This window comes from Cyprinodon tularosa, unplaced genomic scaffold (genome assembly GCF_016077235.1).
Source record: "Cyprinodon tularosa strain WSP-4 unplaced genomic scaffold, ASM1607723v1 ctg77, whole genome shotgun sequence".
Taxonomy (NCBI): Eukaryota; Metazoa; Chordata; class Actinopteri; order Cyprinodontiformes; family Cyprinodontidae; genus Cyprinodon; species Cyprinodon tularosa.
In genome coordinates this window covers 735,546-757,181 of record NW_024039529.1, presented here as the reverse complement: position 1 = coordinate 757,181, position 21,636 = coordinate 735,546, and the positions used below count along the sequence as shown (strand labels likewise).

Here is a 21,636-nt window from a genome sequence, read left to right as displayed (position 1 = left end):
TTTCCCACTCTGACCATTTTTTATGTTAAAGAATCATAAATCAAACACCATCATGTCTGATGACGCCATCTCCGACCTAAGGACAATTTAGAGAAGCCAATTAACCTTTAAGAGGTAGGAGAGATGTTTAGTCTGGGTCTCACTTCACCTGAACACTTATTCCTGCATGGATTCTGTGGATTTAAAAGAGAAATTGTTGTGGATTTGTAATTAGAAAACTTTGCCACTCTTCATTGGGTCAGATTTATGTGTGCATGACTAGCATCTGTCCTGTTCAAACATTCTCTGTTCTCAGCTGTGGATATCTGTGGCTCCAGAACACCAGCCCATTATGTTCTTTTCTTCATGCTGCTGTTTGCCCAATAATACTCTGTCACAAATATGTGAGGCCTGCACAGACGAGAATAAATTACATGCAGGTAAACTCAGTTTCCTTATCAGGTTACGTGAATGCATTTGTGCACTGAATTGTTTATTAGAAGTAAAAGACTAGAAGCTGCTGAATGAAAGTGCTTGCCAGTCCTTACAAATTTTTATTTGAAAACATTTAAAAAAAAAACATTTTGAAAAAAAGAAAACATTTAAAGCAGTTTTTGTGTTGATCTGCCAAACTTTATGTTATATAAAAAAAAAAAAAAACACTGGAGAATCTTAAAGTTTTTTTTTTCTTTTTAATCGCGTCTCTCTTCCTGCCAGAGGCACCAAATTGCAGCTTAATTGGTGCAAAGTCTGAATAAAACATACCTGGGGTCTATCTCAGTCAGACCTACACAAGCCCCATTTCAGAAAACCCTGTCGCATTTGACATCCCCATTGACTTTCAATGAGCACTTAACGACACAATCTCGTCCGACACGATTTTTTGTCAGATCGGACACAATATCCGATTTGGTGTGTACTGGCCTTTATGACTTAAAAGGTGCTGTGTCTCTTTATTCATTAATTTGCTGCACATTTACATTTTTCTCCCTGTATTAGACAAAAACAAAACATTCTTCTGTAAAATATCAACATTTCATTTGCAAAGTTTCTTCTTTTTTTTTTTTTTTTTTTTACAGTTTAATTGTACACCTTACAGCTTTCTATTTACTGTTTAATTTTATGACACACAAATCACCTATGGTTTACCTTAAAATTTCTCGAATTTACATTTTCATGTCTGTCACTGCATGAAAAGTGGGATTTTCGTCAATATGCGGCACTGTAGATTGTCGTGGAACTTCAGGTTAGTGGCAGTTTACGACAATTTGCAGGCTTTGCCGAAAACTCCCGTAAATTGTCAGAAATTGACGTGGACTTTCTTAGGCAGTGTTCCCCCCATGCTTCCCCCCCATGGAATTCTAGGGGAGGCTTTAACATGTAAATGAACATGCTGTGAGCTATACAAATGCAAATCAGGGTTGCAGGGGGGGTTTTACTCCAAGTGACATTTTTCTAAAAGGTAAGAAAATCTCTGATACAAAGAGATCAGGCTCAGTATAGCCTCTTACATTTTAGCTTGAATTGATTTATTTAATTAAAGTATAGAGGCCAAAACAGATCTTTAGCTGACAGAGCAATACATTTAGAGCAGTAATTATAAAAAAAAAAAAATTGCATTTAAGATAAAAAAATTAAATGTTGTCTGTCAATATGCTCAATTCACAATTACTTAGGTGGAAAAGTTTCAAGAAATGAGTCTGAGATGATTCACTTTATAACATGGCGCATTATCCTGTTGGAAGTAGCCATCAGAAGATTGGTACACTGTGGTCATAAGGTCCGGCCAGGTCAAGATCCGCAATTGCAATCGCACCAAACAGGAAAAAGAACATCGACAAATTCCGGTTCGTCAAATTAAAATATAGCAGCAACAGATCGGTGACTAGAAATTATAGCACAATTCTTATATATAAAAAAAAAAAAACTAACAACTAAAAACTAAAACTAACTTTATTTAAATGATTGGATCCGAACTATTGGTTAGTCACCAACGAGGAAGCAGATTTCTCATCTCCATCAAAATATTTATTTTATACAGAGGGACTTAAACTTTAATCAAATCCATTCAAAAGAAACTTCTTATTACAGGAGATGCTGAGATGCTGAGTTTGGGAGCAGTGAACAAGTTCATAAAAAAAGCAGTTTTGAATTATCCTTATCCCCGTTACAAAAATCTACAAAAATATATATATATATTTGGGCAGAAACTGAACATATGCTGGATGATGGTGGGATTTTTTTAATATGTCATATTAAATTAAGCGCTCACAGGGTTCATACAGGAATGAGTGACTCTAATTTAATGCTATTTTAATGCTATTTGAAATGATTTTAATGCCATCAACAAGAACCATGTACACAAGTTATTAGTGTACATGAAATATGAAGGAGCTGTAAGCAGAGTTCCATGACTCCTGTATGTATGTAAACACACACACACACACATATATACGTATATATATATCCTCTAGCTTTTTCTCCGCCTGGAGCGATATAATATATCTGACGAAATTGTTTTTATAAGCATTTTTTATTAAAGAATTATAAATACTTCGATAAACATATTTAAATAATTTTAGTGCCAATTAAGGCCTTGATTTAAAAAAAATGAATGATTTTTTAATTATTTTTATTGATCCACGGAAACCCTGGTTCATCTCGCGCATGCTCTTTACGATCTCCAAGAAACTCAGAGCGGAGGGGTCTGCAGCCATAGTGGAGGATGTATGCTTTGCTTTGTGCAGGCGGTCTGGAGCGGAGTATGGGGGATTTCGGGGTAAAACTCCTCTTGGACGCGATGGCGACTCTGCATCGAACAAGACGAACTCAAAGAAGAGATGCTAGCGGTAAATATATGTTCGATTACTGCCTGCTAGGCTAAAAGCAGCCTAGCCTAAGCTACGGCTAAAAGCAGCCTAGCCTAAGCTACGGCTAATAGCAGCCTAGCCTAAGCTACGGCTAATAGTAGCCTTGCAAGAACAAGCTTTATTAAAGTGTATTTTTTGTGATTCACAGGAAGCAGTACGCCGTCTTCACAACTCGGAGACTAATTGCAGGCGCTATGATCCGGAGCAAGGGTAAGATTTAAAGAATATGCTTTCATTCTACACCATGGGTCCATGAGCTGCTTTGATGAAGTTGCAAAGAGTGAAGTGGAGAACATCCTCAAGAAAATGAAGCCTTCATCTTGTGCCCTGGATCCCTGCCCCTCATCACTCATAAAATCTAATCATGCCGCAATAAGTCCGTTAATTACACAAATAATAAACAAATCACTGAAATCTGGTCATGTTCCATTGCCTCTTAAAACAGCCATCATTAAACCTCTTCTAAAGAAATCTACCCTGGATCCAGATATTCTTTCCAATTACCGCCCAATTTCACATCTTCCTTTTCTGTCAAAAGTGCTGGAAAAAGCTGTTGCTGCTCAGCTGCAGCTTCATCTAGAACAAAACTCCCTGTACGAGAAATTTCAGTCTGGGTTTCGTTCTGCTCACAGCACTGAGACCGCTTTGCTGAGAGTTACTAATGACATCTACATGGCAGCTGATGCTGGGTCTACATCTCTCCTTGTTCTCCTTGATCTAACTGCAGCCTTTGACACTGTGGACCATAACATCCTACTACACCGTCTTCATGTGGAGGTCGGTCTCTGTGACACCGTTCTGGACTGGTTTAAATCTTTTCTCTCCAATCGGCTGGAATGTGTTAGCCTCGGCAAGGCCAAGTCCCAGGCTGTCTCTGTCTCCTGTGGTGTCCCACAGGGGTCAGTATTAGGGCCCCTGCTGTTTTCCCTTTACATGCTGCCTTTGGGTCAAATCATAAATCGATATAACATCTCCTTTCACTGCTACGCCGACGATATACAACTTTATAATAGAACTGGAGCATCATCACCATCTTAACTTAATGCTTTCACTACCTGCCTGGAGGAGATAAGGAAGTGGATGACTCAGAATTTCCTTCAGTTAAACTGCTCCAAAACTGAGGCCATGCTGATCGGAACACCTCACCAGGTTCAATCTTCAACTATGACGACTGTTTTCTTTTCTGGACAAGACATCCCCTTTTCCACCATAGTTACAAATCTTGGAGTTAGAATGGATTCTCAACTTACTTTTGAAAATCACATTAAGCATCTGTCTAAAATCTGTTTCCTTCATCTTCGTAATATCTCCAAAATTCGTCCGTTTCTTTCTTTTTCTGATGCTGAGACTCTCGTTCATGCATTTGTCTCCTCCAGGTTAGACTACTGCAACTCTCTGTTTGTTGGAATCCATAAAAAACATCTTCAGAAGCTCCAATACATTCAAAACAGTGCAGCCAGGATTCTCTTGAGGGCCCGCAAATCTGCCCATATTACACCTATTCTGCATGACCTTCACTGGCTTCCCATCACCTGCAGAATTCAATACAAAATCGCGCTCATCAGCCATCAGTGTTTAAACGGATCCTCACCGGATTATCTGAAGGACCTTCTCACTCCACATTCATCCAGCAGATCTCTTCGATCACAAGACTGCAACTTCCTTCACCTTCCTCGCTCCAGATTAAGGTCCATGGGAGATCGGGCCTTCGCTGTCGCTGCCCCCCGTCTCTGGAACTCTCTCCCAGATCATCTGAGAGCTCCACAACCACTGAATGATTTGAAAAGAGGCTTGAAGACTTTTTTATTTAAGCAAGCCTATTCTGCCTCCACATGATTTTTATGATGTTGATTTTTATCTTTGATTTTATTTGCACTGTGTAGCACTTTGAGATTTTTATTAATGACCACATGATTTTTATGATGTTGATTTTTATCTTTGATTTTACTGGCACTGTGTAGCACTTTGAGATTTTTGCTAATGAAAAGTGCGGTACAAATTGGATTTATTATTATTATTATTATTATTATTCTGCGGTAAAAGGCAATGGATACGGATGGATACCGATCAAAGCTGTACATTTTGTTTTCACAGACCTCCTATTTGCTCGGAGCCATATCAGCAAGTCCAGATTTGCACGATGTTGATAAAGATGACATTGTGTGTAAGTGACTTGTTTTAATGTTTTCTCCTTCCTTGTTACTGTGACTTGCGTTTGATTTTTTATTTATACCACTCTCATTTAATTGTTTTCCAGCTGCCTGTAAGACGTATTTTCAGACGGTACGCAGGAGCTCCAGATATACGCTGCCAGCCAACACGTTGCGTGCGGAGGCTATCTGCTCGGAGTCGGGCCAGAAGAAAGAGGGTAAGACTTTATTTGGTAACTATTTTTCAGGTGCATTAATAGATGTGTTGTGTCCATACGCAGTGCGCTGATTCATTGGTTTTTTTTTCAGCTGCTGAAAGCGAGGCAGAGTGTGCTAGCAGATGAGGAAGTGGAACTCTGGAAGTCCGCCACCTTCGGCCTCATGTCCGATGAAGAAGATGGCGTCGTTGGCGGTGTCTCTGGATGGATTGTACGGTCGCAGCCATTTCGTAGGCCGGATCTCACTGAACTCTGTGTTAAGCTGCAGTCCCGGTTAGAAGCGATGCCGAAGTACAGAGCCACGCACAGTAGGCGTCTGCACATCGGACCTGCCTCGGAGGGAATGCTGCCAGTTACCTCCAACCCCGAGGAAGCAAACGGACCGTTCACTGACTTGTAATTTTTAGATACCCATGTGTTTGGATACGCGTTGTATATAGTTGTGTGTGTTTTAATAAAGCTCTTTCTTTGCATAAACAGCTTCCTGGCAAATGTTCATTTCCTGTATAAATTCATTCATGTCCTTGATGGTAGCCTAATAATTGTGTAGTAGTGTAGGATAACATAAAGACACAGCATATGAATGAATAAATATATGAATGAATAAATATATGAATGAATAAATACATATTCATAAATATATATATATATGTAAATTTATATGTAAATATATATATATATGCCAACCAATCACGAGCGACTTTACTTGTTTAAAAAGAAGTGGTTCCGTCCAATACTCAGTAGGAAAATTAAAGCCTGGCGTGGCCACGTTTGGTTTTGCTGCCAATCACGAGCGATTTCACTTGTTTGAGAATAGTGGTTTCAGCCAATACTGAGTAGGTTATTCAAGCCAGACCTGGCCAGCCCCGCGGGTTTGCTCCATTCATATGCTAATTAGGGCCATTAATACAGCTGATCGCTCTCCACATATGTCAGAGTCCGTTTCCGACAATTTGTGGCACGACAAACGCGGACAAGCACGGGTTGCAAATTGTCGGAAACTGACGAAAATCAGGCAGATCTGCGGGAGTTTACGGGGACGAAAATCTCACTTTTCATGCAGTGTGTTGTGTTGATGGGGTTCTGTTGTTACCCCATGGAGCCCCATCTTTTTGTACATAAGGAAATGTTAGTAGTACATCATACTAACAAAATAATTTTCAATAAATAGATTGTAGATAATAATAAAGTCTAATCCATATAGAATTAAGAAAAAAAAAAACATTAATGTTTGTGGAATTCAGTTTGCTTCAATCCACCCATCCATCCTTCCTTTTCATCCCACTTAATCCCTGTCAGGATCGTGGTGGGGCCTGTGTCTAGGCAGTTTATGGGCGAGAGGTGGGGTACCCCCTGGACAGGTCGCCAGTTTATCGCAGGGGAACCGAGAGACACACATATACATACAACCATGCACAGACACTCACGCCTAAGGATAATTAAGAGAAGCCAATTAACCTAACACTCATGTTTTTTGACTGTGGGAGGAAGCCGGAGTACCTGGAGAAAACCCTTGCATGCTGGGGGAGAGCATGCAAACTCCATGTTGAAAGACCTGAAAGACAGGAATCGAACTCAAAACCTTCTTGGTGCAAGGCAACCCAGTGCACCATTGTGCAGCCCAGGTTATTTACATGGTGATTATAATTTTATTAGTAGAGGTTTTATACATTGCTCCTCAGGAGGCTCAAAATATTTTAGTAGCTGTTGAAAAATAATTATTTACAATTCCTTATTGCCACAGTCACATGTTGTTGCATTAAGTAATTTGATGGGATAATTAATATGGGTCATGCATCCTTATTAACTTTAGAATTGTATGACTAGAAATCCCCCTTTGGCTTGAACTGTGTCAACAATAATGAACGAATCTGTGTAGTCAACACTACGTGAAGTTACATCTCAAAAAGCTTCAAAGAGAACACTGGATTTGGGAGCTTTTGATGCTGAGGAGCTTTTCATCAGCTCTGAAGTCAATTCCATCGCTGAGGTTTCTCACACAATCCCACTGAGACACAGAAAATTGGAGTAAAAAATTCTGGCCCGTTCCCTTTTAAAATCTTCAAGCTGAACTCACTGACATGTTGCCAGCCATAGCTTATCTAAGCTATCATCACATATTCAATGGTACAATTTGAAATGCAGCCAGCATCAAGTGTTGGAAAGAGTGAAAAGGTTCTAAATGAAACCCTCGGTCTTATTTACTGAGCCGGCTTTTTTTGGCAAATGGTTCAAAACTGGATACATTGTGGAGTGTTGACTTTTTCCAGGTGATCAACAAGCTGTAATGTCTCATCAACAAAACCTATTAAGACCAAACTACTCTTTTTTTTCTGTCCAATCAAAAAACTCAAGCCACTGAGATCTTTAAGGCAGAAAATAGTTTGCAGACTTGTCCTGAAAACAGGTAGATGAAGGTCTCTGTCTTCAGTTCCTAACCAGACTTGGCTTTTGAAGTAAATCAGCAAGAGGAAATTGTTCCATGCTTCGTCTTTAACCCTAGGAAGTAATTTATGTTGAAAGGGAAAGGGTTACAGACTTAACCTGTAATCACACTGTAATTACCACAGAGTGACAGAAAGAGATGGTCTCAGAGCTTGAAAAACAGTTCCTAAAGGTAATTTTTAGCAATATTTTGAGCACTGTAAAAAGAAAGTGGCATCTCTTGAAACCTATGTCTTTTTTTATTAATATATGGTCATAGTGTGACTTCTAAATGTTATTCATCCTATCCATTGTTCAGATTTCTGTCTAGGGCTGGCTTTTTAATATTTTAAATCAATTGAATTCATTGTGAATAGTGGAGTCTCAGGGCATTAAAAAGTAGAGGAAAATAATTAAAATAAAATAGATAATGAAGAAAATGATAAGAACTGAGTAAAAAAAAATTATATATATATAAGCCCTGAGATGAAAACCTCACTGTAATGCAGCACATATGTATGAGAGTAGATTCCCCGTTTAGTTTAATTAAATATATTTTAGAGTTTTTTGGATAATCTCCTCATCCCTCTTCAACTCATCCCACAAGCAGGTAACAGGTCTGAAGATTGATTTTGTATTTTTTTTTTAAATAGACTATCATCCTATTTTGAGAACCACTGAAAAAGCAGATTTTAAATAACCGAGAGAGGGCGTCAGATTTTATAAGGCCCTGTAAAACATTGTTTTTTTAGAGTTTTTGAAATAGGAATGAGAATGGTTGTAGCACAAAAAAATACCTTAATCTACCATGAAGTTTACTTTGGAAGTTAAAACAAATAAAACAGTGTCCAAGTAGATAGTAGTGTTCCAACTGTGTGCTTTGGATTTTCCTATTTAATAAATGTAGAGAAATTGAAGTTAGGACTTTTGTAAACTTTACTAACCCTATACTAATGAAAAAATATTTCTGAATTTATTTCTAAAGACTGTTATATTTGATGGGTAGTAGATATAGATGTCAAAGCAAGTCAAGCCCATTTCTTAAAAGCCCAAAATAAATATAATTATCTACTGTTAATAAGCCATGAACACCAAGGGCCTTTATATTTCCCTTTTTTTGTTATTTTTTTGGTGCAACACACAACATTAGCATCCATAGCCATGCTTATGAATAACTTGCCAAAAGCAAACTAATAAATTAGTTAAGTTATATTGTGAGTACAAAAAACATCTCCCACCTCTGAAAGCAAATTACATATTTTGACAGCAGCGCAATTCTGTTAACAGCAGCTTAGGTAAGTGGAAAATACATTGCAACTTTAAAAACATTTTTATTTTGAATATTGAATGCCAAGCTAATTTATAACTTAATTTCTTAATTCTAGCATAAACAAAACCTAAAACAGAATATTGCCATTGTCATTTCAATTTGAAAAACTCACACAGAAAAAAGTACAGTTTGAAGAGTTTTATTGATCTTTTTAAATCTACAACCTCGACAGGAACCATTAGCACTGAAATTGACTTTGTTGATATACATAAGCAGATGAATGAGAACAGGGATATATTGGCCCAGGCCTGAAACTGGTGATGGAATGAAGATCAAATTAAGAATGGTTCTGTCTATGGATTGCAGCTAGACAAGTCTGTCTGCTCAAGTTTCAGTGATGAGACCCTGTAGATTGAGTTAGCTGACACCTGAAGCTCACCAGAGAGTTTGAGTCTGGAAAGATGGATTGCAAGCTTAGATAAATGCAGGTTTGTATGAATCTTCCACTATGAGCAAGCATGAAGAGAGAAACCTCTGGCAGAACCAGGCTCAACATGGCAGTCTTCTGCCAGACGGACTGAGGATGTCTCAGGGAATGCAGTACTAGTAGAGAATAATTACACCTCCAATAGGGAAAAGGTTGCAGAAGCAGCATGGAGAAGGGCCAGGAGGAGCTTGGCAACAATGGTGGAGAAGGGGGTGGAGGGGAGTCTAACCAGGGTTATCTGAATCAAAGTCAGACATGGTGCGAACCAACTAGGCTGATGCCTGGTTGGACAGGAGGCTGAGTCATAGATTTGAAAGCTTTTTAAGGCCAAACTCTGAATGCTGATTTGGCTTCTAGAAGGTGCAGTCCAATGTTCATTGGCTTGCTTTGAATTGGGTAAATTATGCATTTTTGCCATTTGAACTGCCTCGACTTCATTTAATTTAGCTGAGAAAGGAAAAACCATTTGTGAATAAATGTTTGCACTTAATGTAATAATACATATCTGATAAACTCCTATGTGGTTTTAAATCACAATAGAGGAATTCCTAGTTTTTAAACATAATCACTTGAATTATAATCAGAAAGAACTGCAGTTATATTTGCAACAGAAACAACGAAGAGAGCCTCTCAGTCAAATCAATTTGTTAAACTCAGCAATCATATAAACTCTATAAAATCTGATCCTAATTCCGACTGTAAAGAAAACTTGCAAGGAAAAGTCACCTCAGCTTCTGATACATTTCAGGCTATTTCATGTTTTATCAGTTCATTATGTAAATGTCACAGAAAATATCAAAGTGGCAGTGATGTGCTCAAGGGAAACATCTGATTGCTCAGAACCTTGATTTAGTGTCAAAGTTAGGACCATTTGCTAAAAGAGGGAGATAAATGGCATTTAAGATGCCCTTTAATCTGTTTTGCATCTGCATGAATTTATCACCCGTTTCTCCCCTCTGTCAAATTTATGGTGTTGCTGCAGAGTCATGATGTTGAAGAATGGTGTTTTCACACTTCAGTGTAAGAGCTGTTATCTATGAAATTACTTTTCATTCATGCATCAGGATTTAATTGAAACATCTACGCTATCCGTCTCTCCGTCCATCTGTCCATCCGTCCATCTAATACCACTTATTTCGATAAATTACATAGAGGGATAATATATAACACAGCAGATTCAGGTGGATTTCCTGTAATGAAACTTTTCAAGGTGAATAGCTTCATGTAATTAATTCTGCAGGGCTTTTTCAAGGAAGCTGCATGTCTTTATGATTTTAGATATCAGGGGCAATTAATGAGCTTAGAAGAAGATCATTTCAGTTCAACAACTTTATTTTAATAAATGATTCAAGTGTGGGTAAAAGTGTCAGATAAATAAAAGTCTTTCAAAACCTGCTTTGTTTGTTGGCATTGGTCTGCAAGCAAAAAATGCTTTTCTAATTTGCTAATTCATACATAAAACAGTCACATCTCAATAAAATGTCATATCTTTAAACAATTAATTGATTTTTGTGAATCAATTTAGTAAAAAAAACTAATTTAGTATTTAAATTAACGTTGGACCTCCAGCAACTTCGAGTTTCTGCCTTTCATTCCTCCACTAGGCTCTCAGATAATGAATTTCAAGTTGAAATGCAGAATGATGTCCTCATTTCCTCTTTACTTTCATCTAAAAAAAAAAAAATGCTTTTGGACCACTGAGCAGCAGTTCAGTTTTATTTCTGATCTGCCCAGATGCTTTTCTGGTTAAGGAGTTGATTAACAAAATGAAGAGGACAGCTATATTTCATAGATCTGTTTTGGATTTTTTTTAAGCACAAACTGAAGGTAGAACTGCCTTTTTTATTTTCCTAGAACTCTATAAGCAGCCATGTGGAGGGTGTCATCCCCAATCTACTGGTAACACTTAAAATCAGCCCTTTTTTTCTTCATTGTATAGGCTACTATACCATGTTTGTGTTTATATGCTGTGACTTTAGGCTGAAATAATCAATTGAAAAAAGAGGAAACACAGTATGTATGTATCTCTGCGTAGGCCTAAATGATTTATGGCATATGAGTTTTAAACCTTTCATTCCATTATTAAATTAGCCTAATGTTTGGCAATATGGAGATTTAGGGATAAATAATATACATAACTTCCATAACGTAAAAAAAAAATTCAGGTTAATATACAATGTCTAATGAAATTTACCCATTTACCAATGTTTTTTATGTTTTTTTTTCATGGACTGGATGGCTGCTGCTAGGTAAAAGTTAACAATGATACCTATCAGCAAAAAGGTCCTGGGTTCAAACCCTGGCTATAAGGTCTTTCTTTATGGGTTTGCATTTTCTCGCTGTGCATGAATGGGTCCTCCCACAGTCAAAAAAAACCTGACTGTTAGGTTTAGTGGTCACTATAACTTACCCTTAGATATTAAACCTTATACCTGTGGTTGCATGCCTCTGTGTTGCCCTGCGATGGTGACCTGTCCAGAGACCTGACAGCAGAAGATGGACGGTTTCTTTCTGGTAAACTAGGATGTATTTGATTTTGAACAACAAATAGCTGAAAGTATTGAAATTTGCAGACAAACAAAGAAAAGTTGATGGTGCTGCTATTTTTTTCATAACTCAGATAAGCATCGTGTCAACCACACTACCCCATTTATCTTAGAGGCAGTTTGTGCGTGCATGTGTGTTTGTGTGTATCCACACTTTCAAGTATTAACCCAATTGCAGATTTATTAAGCCTACCAAGAGGCATGGACATGATAATATCAAAAGTCTTAAATGCGATGTAACATTAGACTGCTCCAGGCTTCTTTTATGGAATAAAAAAAAAATCAAAGCACAATCTTGACGTTGTTTGTTTGATGTATGGTAGCTATGGTAGCAGGTTGTTGGGGAGATGTTGGGTGTTCACAGTTGTATGACACAATTAATCTCTACTTGGGAAGCTTACAAAAGCGCATTCTCAAGTAACATAAATGTGCTGCTGTGGTGGTTTATACTGAATAAATGTAATTACTCGGATAGAAATTATTGAAGAAGAGTAGCACAGCCTGTAAGCTTTTAGCTTCCAGCTAGTCTCTGTTTTGCCTCAGCAAGCTTGTTTTGCACAATCAGACACACTTCACAAATAGACCGATCTGTTTTAACTGCAACAGACGTACAGCAGGTCTGTGAAGCTACTAAACCCTGCAACATTTAAACATTCAGCATAAGGTTTGGGAAAGTGCGCATTTGTGCACCTCTCTGAATATGTGTCCTGTTGTCCTTGTATATGCTTTATTATTATGGGGACCACTCCTCTTATCCCTTCACTTGTAAAGTTTAAGGTAAAACAAACTTATATTTAAAGAATGAATAAACAAGAAAGACAAAATGTTTTTTTTAACAATTATTCAATGCTGAATTAAATTTAAACAAACATTAGTGATCCCAATGGTAGATTAAATATGGCTGAAATGGTTGTGAGTTAGAGTGAAGGAGAGAAGTGGAGACCAACCTTTTTTTGTAAAAATTAAGTATAGAAAAATGTTATGTTGATATAAGGTTAAAGGTGTTGTGGAGGATGTTCTCTTTCCGGGTGGATCATCCAAATAAGAGGTCCTACTAATTATCAATCATTCTGGTAATATGTTTAAGTCAGGCTGTTCTTTGGCTTGTCCCCATTTTCACTTAACAGTGGTGATTCTGACTTAGTGGACAAATTGCAAATCTTCTTTTGGAAAGTAACCTTGTATGACCAATGTAAACGCAGCTTTATAACAGAGCGTGCACGAGGAGAAATGGGCTTTTGCTTGCTCTTGCACATGTTTAACAGGCGTTCCTTCTCGGGAGCGGGTACAGGGTTGTGCATGTATTTTTTTTTTAAGTGGAGAGGGCGGGTTTTTTCAAAAATTCACGAAAATCCTCCACTATACCTTTTAAGTAAGCAATACTGTTTAGAAGTTTGTAGGGCTTTTAAAAAACGTTTTTAGCCCTTAGAAGGACTATTAAATCAATCATCATTCTTGTCGCTCTAGAGCTGGTCACCACCTGCTGCCTCTGCCCTCTGGTACTCACTGCCCCACCTCTTTCTCTTCACTTCTATGTCTGAGCTCCAGAGTGCCACTTTGCCTAACCCTTGACGTCCAGGTTATCTTTCCCCAAAGTGGAACAACAGTCATAAATTCCGGACAGACACAAGTGCCAAAGAAAGCGACAGTGATCCAACTGTAGCTCCTGGACTCCAGAAACTAGGAGTGTCTCCAGATGATCTGGAGGACCCAGGGATGTCACCACTGTTGTTCGGCTTTCTACATTCATTACAGCACTGTGACTCGCTCTGTAAAATCCTAGTCCACCATGCTGAATTTAACTGGAGAATTTAAAGCCCCCTATTTAATAACCTCTCAAAGTGAGCTTGGTGTTGTCCCCATTGTCAACTCAAATTGTTTGTCAAATGTCAAATGAGGAACAGTACACATATCGACAGTAAGATTGCTGTAATCAAATTTACTGTGAACACACCATAAGGCAGAAACAAGACCATCTAAAGTTCCTTATTGGTGGCTGCAAATTCAGTACTGTCTAAAGGTGTTTCTTGTTAGCACACTGGGAGATAGGTGCAATAGGCAGGATTCTGAAGACTGAAAGATCTAAAAGATTACCTGAAGATTATAATTAAAGCTAAGGGCACCATCCAAATCATATGCAACAAAGACGTATTTACTGTAAGATTGAGGTGATTCATTGAGATCTTTAAATTAAGGAAAAACTGTTCTTTTTAAGTTATCTTTATTTTGAAATTCCTTTATTATAATTGAAATGTGGAAATTACAAAGTTGACAGTTGGTACACAAAGAGATTTTAGTTTCTTGTTCCAGTTTCAAGACTTTAGTAGCATAACAACAGGCCCCACCTAAATTCCTTAGAAAAAATCTTTATCCAACTTCAAAGGTGGCCCAGTTCCGACCAGAGAGAATCCTTCAGGATCAGGAGAAATAAATCCATTGCGACGCCAATCTACAATCCACAATTTTTACCTGGCTGTCATTAGGTCACAATAGACTAGTAAATTAGTTTAAGATGAATGATAGCATTCTTTAATGGCTGTAATGTGTCATTTTGCCTGCTTTATTGCTGTTAATGCATTTTCTAAGTAACATTACATTTCCTTGTAATGACTGTTCCTTCAGTTTGGCTTTGAGTGTAAAACACTTTGAATTTGCTGCCAAGTGTTGAACCGGTTTTAAATCTCCTTGACATCAGAAATAACTATAGCCTTATTTTCCCAAGTGAATGGATTACATTTTGGTAAAACAACCACACAAAACCTCAAACCGAGATAATATCTCAACATCAAGATTTAGGAACAGAAAATTCTCTTTGCTTTCTGAGTACAAGTGGGCTCCAAGGAAGAAGACCCAGCAAGACACCACTTTTGAACCAAAGACATAAAAGAGCTTGACTGGAGTTATCTAAAATAGATGTTGACAAGTCACAATACTTTTGGAAGGATATGCTGTGGACATTCTATTGTGTGTTTCTTATTTTTTCTTTCTTTTTTTTTTACTTCAGACAGATAAAATATGATTGGGTCCTTTTGGTGAGTCACAACATATGAAAGAAGTATTATAGCCCTAAAAGAAAATATTTCACCACGGATTGAGGAAAACCCTAACAGCCTTATTGAGCCTTTCACTGCAACAAATCTGTTAGATCCTTCTCATATTCTTGCAGATGAGTACTGACTTCCCTTTTTTTTTATATAAACAGAAACCAAAATCAAATAATATAGGATATATATATTTTACATAATTTAATCAACTTCTAACAGTGTGTGGGCAAACATATCTTAAACCACATCCACCTTTGCCACAATTTAAATGGCTCTGGAAACTGGTCATTACAGCTAAACTTAGTCAACAATAAATCTGTCACAAAAATATAAACCATTATATTACTAATGCCTACAGCTGTCTATATATTTAAAAGATTGTCATTAATTGTCATAAGCAGTAAACCTTTCAGATGATAAGTGACAAAGGCACAACATGTGCTGTCTGTCTGTCATCGGTACAACATTCTGCTCAGTGACTCATAGTGACACATTTTGTGAGTCTTCTTATGGAAAAGTTTGTGAAAGATGTTAAGCCCCAACAAGCTCCAAAAATAGTGTCACTGTACTTTGTGTATTTTAGGCAAATTCTTTGGAACGCAGGACTCGTCCGTGGAGGATTTTAGTCATAAAGAGCAAATGTAGCTTTAACTCTCCAGAGTAAAGGAGATGGTAAAACAAAAAGGATTAAAAAAAGTTAGTATATTTATACATTGGAATTTATAAGATAATACCCAGAGCATATCAGTATGGTCTAGTGCACATGTGTCAAACTCAAGGCCCGCGGGCCACGTGTGGCCCGCTACGTGATTTTATGTGGCCCTCTCCCCCCCACCACCGTTTTACAGGGCTATTGATTGACTTAAAATAGGTTTTGAGCACAAATTGACCACAAACTACATCTCCCATAATGCCTTCCAATATTTACCAGCCACCATTAGGGCTTCTCGCCACTAGAGTGCAGCAGAGTCACATCAAGTTGATTATTAATTTTCCCAGCGAATAAAACTGAAACATCGACAAGCTAACATCAAAATGTCTAAGAAGAGAAAAATCGATTTACAAGGAAGACTGTTTCATGAACGATGGGAAAATGAATACCTCTTTGTACTACAAGGTGAAAAACCAGTATGTCTTTTGTGTTCTGGGGCAGTGTCCGTTGTGAAAGAATACAATATACGTCGGCATTTTGAAACAAAACACAGAGCTAAGTACGCGAAATTTAGCCTTCAAGAAAAACAAAAAATTGCAGCAGATTTAAAAGGCAGATTGCAAATGCAGCAGAAATTGTTTACAAAAGCCACAGCCAAAAATGATGCAGCGGTGAAAGCAAGCTTTATTGTAGCTGAAGAAATCGCCCGAGCTTCAAAATCTTTTTCGGAGGGTGCATTTTTGAAGCAGTGTATGCTAAAGGTGTGTGAGCAGGTGTGTCCCGAAAAAGTACAGACTTTCCAAAATGTCAGTTTGTCAAGAAATACCATCGCGGAACGAGTTAAGGACATTGCCGGAAATATAGCGACACAGCTGGCTGAAGAAATGGGCTGCTGTCTAGCTTTTTCATTAGCTGTGGATGAAAGCACAGACAACGTGGATACGGCGCATTTGTCCATTTTTATTAGAGGGGTGATGCCAGACCTGTCTGTAACCGAGGAGCTCCTGGATATAGTGGCGCTGCATGGAACCACAACCGGCCGGGACATTTTTGATGCAGTGGAGAAGTCTGTCGGTAAAAATAAATTGCCGTGGGAAAGGTTGGTGGGACTAACTACAGACGGTGCACCTGCGATGTGTGGAGGAAAAACAGGCTTGGTTGGACTAATGAAGGAAAAAATGCAAAAAAGCAACAATCAGACGCCGCTGATCACGTATCATTGCCTTATCCATCAGGAAGCGCTGTGTGGAAAGGTTCTGGAGCTGGATAATGTGATGACACTGTCACCAAAACAGTCAACTTTATTCGGGCGCGCGGCCTGAATCACCGCCAGTTTCAGATGTTCTTGCAGGAGGTGGGTTCAGAGCATGAAGATATGCCGTACCATACAGAAGTAAGGTGGCTGAGTAGGAGCAAAGTCCTTAAACGATTTTTTGAACTTCGAGAAGAAATTGATCTTTTCATGAAAAACAAAGGAAAACCCTTGTCTGAACTGTGCGATCCGAAATGGCTGTGTGAATTTGCTATGTTATGTGACGTCACCGAGCATCTTGCTCAGCTAAATCAGAAACTACAAGGACATAAACAAGTCATCACACAGATGTCCGACATGATCACAGCTTTCCAGCGCAAACTCGATCTATGGAAGTACCAGGTGGAACAAAACAATCTTGTCCACTTTCCTGCATGTCAGATCATCTCAGCCTCATCTCCCGGTGCTTTTTCATGTGCTCGGTTAACTACCAAACTAACTCTGTTAACAAACGAGTTTGATCGGCGCTTTTATGACTTTAAATCGCAACACTCTAGTTTTGACATCTTTGCCAATCCTTTCACCGCCGATGTCTGCAGTGCGCCCCACCACCTTCAGATGGAGTTAATTGAGCTTCAAAGCAACAGTGGCCTGAGAGCGAAGTTCCGTGATGTTTCAATCGAGGACTTTTACCCTCTACTTCCCCCTGATTTGATGCCACAGCTTCGACTCCATGCAGCTCGTGTTTTGTCCATGTTTGGAAGCACCTATCTGTGCGAACAGATGTTTTCAATAATGAATTTAAACAAGACCAAGCATAGATCACGCATTAATGACGAAAACCTACACGCCGTTTTGCGGATTGCCACAGCACAAGAACTAAAACCAGACATCGACGAACTGACAAGGGGAAAACGGTGCCAGACATCAGGCCAGAAAACATTGGTAAGCACAAACAAACTGAATTAAAATAGAATTAATGTAAAACCAAAGTTCAGTATACTGGAATATGAATATAGTTTATTGATTTTGCTTGTGTTTTGTTTTGTGTTTATTTACAGAACACAACTGGTGAATGAGGATATGTGTGAGTTGGTGACAGAGTGAAAAGGGATCAGCTTTGTGTTCAAGGACAGGCAACATCGCCTAATTGTTTTGTTCTTATGTGAAATACATGTTCGTTGTGTAATAAATAACAGAAACGTTTTGTGAAGGAAGTTGAGAGTTAACAGCATAACTTGTTTTTATTCTTTGTCTGCTTATCTTTAAACACTGATTTAAGTATTGTAATTTTTCAACTGAGCAGTAATTTTACATCCATGCAAACTCAAATGTAATATTTAAAACTTGAATACATAAAATCAGTTACTTAACAATATGAGGCGTTGTTTAATTTATTTTTAACAATGTATTTCCATACATTTATGCTAGGGTTGACCAAGTCTAGTTTTCCAGACCTATCACTCTGCAACTTTAAATGCGTTCTTTCTCTAACTAACACACCTGGATCTTTGACTCATTCATAGGCCTCTACAGAACTGAGTTGCTGCTACTGAGGGAAGTCAACCTTTTGTCTGGGGTATGTTTTAGCAGGGACGAATCTGTAAGTTGCAGTCTGTTGCAGTCTGGAGGACGGTATAAATAATTCCTGATATATACCGTCAATGTGGCCCGTTGAGGGTGGCCAATATGCTGAAGTGGCCCTTGGTGAAATTGAGTTTGACACCCCTGGTCTAGTGCAAGGAAACTCATGAAAAGCCATGATGAACTGTATGTAAGAATATATATATTCCTCTTTTTCTCTTGTGTTCTTTGCCCAGAGTGACACAATAATATATTTTTCCTGTTGTTCTGAAATGAAATTGTTTGTTCTGTTTTTATTTAACCATATGTTTAAAAACTACATTTTTTCATATCTTAGGAAACGCCACTGGATCCAATGTTTTAAACTAGTGACACAAGAAAAAAATATCTTTTGACAAGGAATCAGTGGGCAAATAGTCAAAATATATTCACTCATATCTATTTAACTCAGCAATAATTTAATACAATCAATCATTTGCACAGAACTTTACTGTTGTCACTTTATACCAGTGTTGCCTTGTCTGCATATACTTAATGTTTATATTTTTTTATATATTTTTTAATATTTTTTATACTTTGTATTCTTTTTTCCTACTGTACTGTTCACTGTGATGCAACGCTGCAATTTCCCCACTGTGGGACAAATAAAGGATTATCTTATCTTAAAAATGCAACATAAAAGACATCCATAAGAAACAGACAAAAGTGCTTCTTTTAGTTTCAGCTTTTTTTGTTGTTGTTTTAAAGTAAAACAAGAATGTTTTCTTATTCTTCTTAGCCCGAAAATTCACAGGAGGGAATAAAGTGCGTCTAAGATCATTCCACTTAACATGCCAATAATAAAAAGACTGTTTTGAGTAGCTCCACTCGCTTTGTTGATCTGTGTAAGCTGTTTTTATAGCTAGGCACATAGTCTCTGCAGGGAGTGGCGTTGAAAACCATGCTCTGTGATGTATAGATTACTTTCACTTTTGGCAACTGTTTGGTCAATTAGAACTTTATTTAAATCCATCACAAATGTTTCTAAAAGATTTGAAGATGGAGGACATGCAGAATTGTCCAAAAGATTTGACATGTTTTTCTCTGGGTGCTTCTTCTTGTATTTATAAAGTCTACAAGACTTATATGATACACCAAAAGAAACCCTCAGTAATATATAATAATAATAACATTATAATTTATTTCTCTCTGTGAACAGTTGTTTTGGAATATGTTACCAGCTTTAGGGGCAAACTTTCAAAAGAGCTGCTTTTTAATTAAGGGAAAAACCTGATTCAGTTTTGTATAGCCATTAAAAATAAACACATATATTAAGAATAGTTCTCACAAGTGCTTCTATTTTTGTAGTTTGAAGGGCATTCCATACTATAAAATGTCTTTCAGTTATACTTTACAGTCAAAAACAGTCAGATTCCATTTAAAGACTTTCTGTGTTCTTAATATGAACAGTTCTGAGGATGACAGTGTGTCTACCTACGACAGCCTTTGTGTTAGGTGTGCCTAGCGATGTGAAACATCTGGGTGAATGTTAGACAGCTCTGGAAACAGTGCATTCTCAGTATTTGGCAGAGAAAAACAGTTTTCTTTGTGTGTATTGGTAACCAGTGATAGGAAAGAACAAGCTGCAATCTAAAAACCTGCATGCGTGTAACGATGGCAGCAGTAGCATTTATGAAGGCAGTCGAAATGCAGGATTAGACAGTAGGGAAGAGGCCAGTGCATGACTGCATCATTGTGTGTACTATGTGGTTCAATGAAGGGCAGATTTGATATTTTCTTCTGGTCAGTAGCTCCTTTCTTTAAGCCCGAGCCATGCCCAGGGAAAACTCACAAAGGAGTCATCTGCTGCAGCCTGCAGAATCCAGCTCCATCTCTAACCAATTTTACTATTTGAATAACCTAACACTTATTTTCTTATCTTTCTCTTGCAGTCCAAAAAAATCCAGGCTCAACTGAAAGAACTGCGGTATGGAAAGAAAGATTTAATTTTTAAGGTAAGCTTAAACTAAGGAGAATGGCTTTGTAGAAGACCACAGGTAAACACCTACCTCTGGCCAACATGAAAAAAAATTATCCGATGACGGGCAGTGCTCCAATTAATTCAGCTGGCAGTTACAAAGTTGCCTTAAGCCAAACAGCATCCTGCAAAGTCAAGTGGCTGTCTTTTACACCACAGACTGCTAAGACTTGCTCTCTGATTTTTCCTTTGCACAATATGGTCCATGTTTTCAGTCAACTGAGGATTTGGATGAACACTGTTGACAAGAGAGGGTGATGCTGATACAGAATTTTGTGGGATCGTATATTGGAATCTCTATGACCCAAATTGTACCTGACACAATGTATTGCTAAATTTCCTTGTGAGGTCCTTCATTCGGGCAACCAGATAAGCATGTAATTCTTGTGCATTTACTGCTTTTGTAAGCGGAATATAACTCGTAGTAAATAAAAAAACTGAAGGGCAATTACTCCACTGGCTCTTTTGTATTGTGAGGACTAAATGTTCTCATATCTGAGTGAGCACGTAATATTTATCAGCATCCACCGGTATATAGGCTGACCTTTCTGGCCTTGTTTGCAGTGGTAAAATGTCAGTCCACAGTTCTTCAAAAATGCCCTCTAATGCCTCCTTTTAAATTTATCTTTTGATGCTTTAAAGGTATGATATCTGGAGATAAATAACATTTAAAAAGGTGAATTGATCGTCGACTATATTCACTTCTATTTCTTTTACTGCTAAATTTATTGTTGGTCCGTGTTCTGATCTTTGGTCTGCTTTTGTTCTGCCAATGATGAAAGTATTGACTTATTTGCCGGCTGTCAGTTCTCATAAATCCCTGTTTCTAAATAGCACCATTCAATAATGTGAGGTAACTTTATTTCTCAAAGTCAAACATTCAATATTTTTGCTGAAGCTGTGGTTTGTAACCACAAAAGCATGACACTAATCCTTACATTAATTTTTCCTGTGAAATACTCAGCCTTCGCTGTTAGAATGACATAACTCCTTTTTCCCATGTAGAAAGGTCAAACAGATATGATCCACATCCTTTTGACCCTGCGACTTCTGTTCCTGAAAACTGATCTTTATTTCTTGTGTGCAATGATCAAAAGCCTGACCCACAACAAAGGAGGAGAAAGTAGCGAAGAGTAGCTTAAG

General features: G+C 37.9%; 1 protein-coding gene across 2 annotated transcripts in view; it reads left to right on the top strand.

Annotated features, from left to right (window-relative positions):
• The window catches only part of luzp2 (leucine zipper protein 2), a 216,775-nt gene that overhangs the window by 163,449 nt on the left and 31,690 nt on the right, over positions 1–21,636 (top strand). For both annotated transcript variants that reach the window (XM_038270645.1, XM_038270644.1), the window contains exon 7: positions 20,408–20,470. In XM_038270645.1, the coding sequence (XP_038126573.1) occupies positions 20,408–20,470 (63 nt within the window). The remainder of the gene's footprint in view (positions 1–20,407; positions 20,471–21,636) is intronic.